The 1,363-nt window shown below is 62.6% G+C and overlaps 1 protein-coding gene across 1 annotated transcript; it reads right to left on the bottom strand.

The window, feature by feature from the left end:
* Positions 1–23: 23 nt before the first annotated feature.
* LOC104161610 (chromosome unknown open reading frame, human C15orf39) lies at positions 24–1,319 on the bottom strand (the record flags this gene model as incomplete). The annotated part of the gene is made up of 3 exons (XM_009700106.1): positions 24–279; positions 332–797; positions 1,175–1,319. Coding segments are annotated over 3 exons (867 nt in total), but the record flags the coding sequence as incomplete, so codon positions are not given.
* Between the last annotated feature and the right edge of the window lie 44 nt (positions 1,320–1,363).

Consider the following 1,363-nt stretch of genomic DNA (forward strand, 5'->3'; position numbering starts at 1 on the left):
CCGCTGGTCTGCTGGGGTGGCACGGTGCTGGGCTGGAGGGAGCGCAGGATCTTGTATTTTTTGAAGATGAAGGTGGCTGAGCTCTGGAAGTTGGTCTTGTACCCAGAGCTCACCTCCAGCAGCAAGGGCAGCATCAGGGGCTTGGCCCCTTCTCCCGCTCCCGTCTTCCCGTCTGGATCCTCTTTCTCCTCCTCCTTCACAACCTCTCTGTCCCGCATCCCCTCTGCGCGGCCGATGGGTCCCCAAGTCTCCCTGGTTTTCACCGGCTTCTTCTTCAAGCTGAGGTCCAGCACCATGTCCTCGGGGGCTGGCTCCCCACTCCCCACCCCACCTGGACTGCCTTCCTGAGACCCTGGGTCTTGGGGCACAAGCTTTGGCTTTTTGGGGACCTTTCTGAAACAGCTTTCCCTCCCCTTGGCGCTGGACCACGCCGCTGCCCATTTTCAGCACCCGGCTGGCTGCCATCCCCGCGAGCAGCAGGCTGGACATTGCTGAGACTTCTCCAAGGGCAGCGGGCTCCCGGCTGCCCACCGTGTTTTGGGGTGGGGTGTCTCCCTGCAGATGCTCGCCGCAGAAGGGGACCTGGGCTGAGCTCTTGGTCCCCTCCAGGTAGTCTTGGTAAGGTGCCAGGCTGAAGACGTTATTGATCACTGGCATGGGTGGGGAAGAGGGAGAAACCTCGCCATCCCTTGGGTCTTTCAGCCCCTCCGGGGAGGAGACGGATGGAGAAGGGGGGATGAACTCCTTGGCTGCATCCTTCACCTTGCAGGCATCTTCTTTCGTGATGTGTTGTTCCCCTGGGAGGGGTCTCCTGGGGGTCCGGGCTGGTCTTCCCTGGGTAAGGGGGCTCCTGCTCCCCCTGGCTGGGTTTCACCCAGCCCCCTTCTCCTTTGGGAAACGTCTCTGCGAGCTCACCAGAGCCCCTGGGTACTCTCTCTGGGGCACAGACGGGTTGGAAAGCGCTGTTCTGCCTTGCCGTAACTCGCCGCCGGGGACTTTCTGCCTGGTGCCGCTCGGAGCTCGGCTCTGTGCTGGTGAAGGAGGTGCCGAATACGGCTGCGTCGTTGGGGCAAGGCAAAACGTGGGCTCGGCAAGTAGCCGGCTCGCCGTGGTGGCTCAGTATCCCTTGGCAGCACCACCGGTTTGGTGGGCAGTGATGGCACTGCGCCGGCACCGGCTGCCTTCATCACGTAGGTGTCCAAGGGGCTGGGAAAGTAGCTCCTTGGGGCTTGGGGCTTAAGGTAAGAGCCCTGAAAGGGCTCCCTGCTTCCCGCAAAGCCGAAGCCTTTGTAGGTGCTGGGTCGGGCACTGCGCTGTACCTCCACAGTGGGAGCCAGGGGGTGGCAGAGGAGGGCACCTTTAC

This window comes from Cariama cristata, unplaced genomic scaffold, assembly GCF_000690535.1.
Source record: "Cariama cristata isolate BGI_N322 unplaced genomic scaffold, ASM69053v1 scaffold26825, whole genome shotgun sequence".
NCBI classification, from domain to species: domain Eukaryota; kingdom Metazoa; phylum Chordata; class Aves; order Cariamiformes; family Cariamidae; genus Cariama; species Cariama cristata.